Below are 2,758 nucleotides of genomic sequence, written 5' to 3' on the forward strand. Positions count from 1 at the left end.
GCACACTGTCACTTGCGCCCAACATTCGCAGGTTTGAAGCTCTTTACAGTCATCCCTTCCCAGATCCTACTCGGAATACCACAGATAAGGTTTAGACTTTCCGGATCCCAAGAATGGCTGCCAATAATTCTAGCCTATACCACGAAGATACTAATCTCACGGACTCGGTCTGCGTATTAGATATTCAAGAGAATATACTCCAGCTGTCTTCTAATGACTATGTTGAACATCATGTAGACTGCTTGTGGTTGTCAGGCACGCGGATCTTGGCTAAGCGAGTAACGAAGATTGGGTGATTGTCACGGGTCACCCCTTCATTCTGACTTAACTAAATTAAGTACGAGAGTATATCTTGGAGAAGAAGTAGGCGTGAATTGAATAAAAAAAGTAGTAATTGCATTAATTCATGAAGAACAGCAGAGCTCCACACCTTAATCTATGGGGTGTAGAAACTCCACCGTTGAAAATACATAAGTGGAAGAGGTCTAGGCATGGCCGTGAGGCCAGCCTCCAAACGTGAACAATGATCTAAAGATGGTAAAGTCTGATAAAAGATTCAAAAGTTCCAAAATAAATCTCTAAAAGTAGTTTTTATACTAAACTAGTAACCTAGGTTTACAGAAAATGAGTAACTAAGTGCAGATAGTGCATAAATCCACTTCTGGGGCCCACTTGGTGTGTGCTTGGGCTGAGTATTGAAGCTTTTTCGTGCATAGGCTGTTCCTGGAGTTAAACGCCAGCTTTGGTGCCAGTTTGGGCGTTTAACTCCAATTCTGGTGCCAGTTTGGGCGTTTTACGCCAAGATGTTTTAGGCTGACTTTGAACGCCATTTTGGGCCATCAAATTTCAGGCAAAGTATGGACTATTATATATTGCTGGAAAGCCCAAGATGTCTACTTTCCAATGCAATTGAGAGCACGCCAATTGGGCTTCTGTAGCTCCAGAAAAAATCCAATTCGAGTGCAGCAGGGTCAGAATCCAACAGCATCTGTAGTCCTTTTTCAGCCTCTGAATCAAATTTTTGCTCAGGTCCCTCAATTTCAGCCAGAAAATACTTGAAATCACAGAAAAACACACAAACTCATAGTAAAGTCCAGAAATGTGATTTTTGAATAAAAACTAATAAAAATATAATAAAAAGTAATTAACACATACTAAAAACTATGTAAAAATGCTAAAAGGGTATAAATTATCCGCTCATCAATGTTCCATTCTCACATGCCAAAGAAAATTTGGGATCTTGCAGCTGGGTATCAAGGTTGCGAGAATCGGACTGGTCAATAAACCGATGAGGTCACTGGTACAATGGTTCACTGGTTCGACCGGAGTTCAACCGGGATTCAACCGGTTTAATTAAATATTAAATAAAATTACTAAAAAACCTAGGAAGTGGTTAATGTGATATAAATAGTTTGGTCAAAGAAAAATTGTTAGTAAGAAAATTTTAAAAGAATGAGCATGGTGCAAGAGGATTATAAAGGATAAAAGAAAACAAATGTAGATTTATTTGAATAATGATATTATACTGTATTTTACCATTCACCAACCTGCCTATAGAATGATATAAAGTGCTTGGCAAGCTCAATAGCAAAGTTCTCAACAGAAAGTAGTTCAAAGAACTCCTTGGCTTTTGCATTTACCTAGCAATATTTTCATAAAAAAATATCAAAATTGAATAGATGTGATGATGGAGGATGAAAGACAAATAGCATATGCAAGCAAATTCCTTGTTCTTTAAGTTTGTAGACAATAATATATACCCAACCTATAGCATGAATTCAGGGCTGTAAACATTTTATGTGATCTGAGTTTAAATACTGGTATTATATTATAAGCATCTAAGACAGAAATACTTGCAGTTCTTGTATTTCCTAGAAGTGTAAGCAGAAAATATCGGTCTCTAATCAATATCTCTTTGTATTTTTGTCTATTTCTTTCTAGAGACAGGATCAAATCAAAACAAACCTAACATCATATCTATTTAGCCACTTCTTGAAAAAATACAATTGAAACCAACAGAAGGTACAAAGCAGCATATGAGATTCAGACATAATTATTTTGTTAAAATGAGTAGATCAGACGACAACAACAGTTTATAACATTTACAATGGATCTTTTAATAGACTAAAATATTGAACTAGTAAAGTTCAGAAAAGCAAATAATTGATTTTAAATCCCATCAGAAAGCAAACAGATTCGCACTCCAAATATCAACATACAAACAGATAGATATCAGACCTTAAAATGTTAAATTTGGATGGTGGTACAAATCACGCAGAAAATTACTAACATAGAAGAAGAGAGGAAGAAGAAGGTTACAGTGTTCTTCACGGTGTCAGTGGCAACGATATCGGAGTTATCATCACGGAGATAAGAGTTGACACAATCAGAGAGGAGGCTGATGCTGACTCGCCACTCCACAACGTAGTGTTTTCCTTCCTTCGTCTTCCACACGCGAGCCACCCTTACCCTCTTTTTCCCATGCCTTTGCTCGAAGTTGAATCCCTCTACTCTTTCTGCCATGGGAAACAAAATCATGAACAGATAACAAATAAATCAAAATTGTAAACAAATAAATCATATAATCAAGCACAGAAAATCAGAAGGCAGCGATGAGGACTAAGTGAATAACCGAATAAGAACAGAGTCTTACCGGCGGCGAGTAACGGTGATGACGAAGGAGGAGGTGAGCTCAGTGACGACCAACGAGGAGGCGAGCTCGGCGACAAAACAGGACGCGGTGGTGGTTGCGACTCTC

The 2,758-nt window shown here is 37.9% G+C and overlaps 1 protein-coding gene across 1 annotated transcript; it reads right to left on the bottom strand.

Moving 5' to 3' along the window:
- Window positions 1-1,189: 1,189 nt before the first annotated feature.
- Window positions 1,190-2,523, bottom strand: LOC107621024 (uricase-2 isozyme 2-like). Its single transcript, XM_016323076.1, has 3 exons — window positions 2,320-2,523; window positions 1,548-1,640; window positions 1,190-1,273 (listed from the first exon to the last, which is right to left on the bottom strand). The coding sequence occupies exons 1-3, from the start codon at window positions 2,521-2,523 to the stop codon at window positions 1,190-1,192; spliced, it is 381 nt and encodes a 126-aa protein (XP_016178562.1).
- Window positions 2,524-2,758: the final 235 nt, after the last annotated feature.

The sequence above is a fragment of the Arachis ipaensis genome, chromosome B10 (genome assembly GCF_059453495.1).
Source record: "Arachis ipaensis isolate K30076 ecotype BB chromosome B10, ASM5945349v1, whole genome shotgun sequence".
NCBI classification, from domain to species: domain Eukaryota; kingdom Viridiplantae; phylum Streptophyta; class Magnoliopsida; order Fabales; family Fabaceae; genus Arachis; species Arachis ipaensis.

Excerpts from the sequence above, each read along its gene's own strand:
- LOC107621024 (XM_016323076.1), bottom strand. The coding sequence starts at position 2,523 with ATGGCAGAAAGAGTAGAGGGATTCAACTTCGAGCAAAGGCATGGGAAA. Across the intron at positions 1,641-2,319 it reads CTGACACCGTGAAGAACACT|GTAAATGCAAAAGCCAAGGA; the intron begins GTAACCTTCTTC and ends AAATATTGCTAG. Across the intron at positions 1,274-1,547 it reads TTATATCATTCTATAGGCAG|TCCGATTCTCGCAACCTTGA; the intron begins GTTGGTGAATGG and ends TTTATTGACCAG.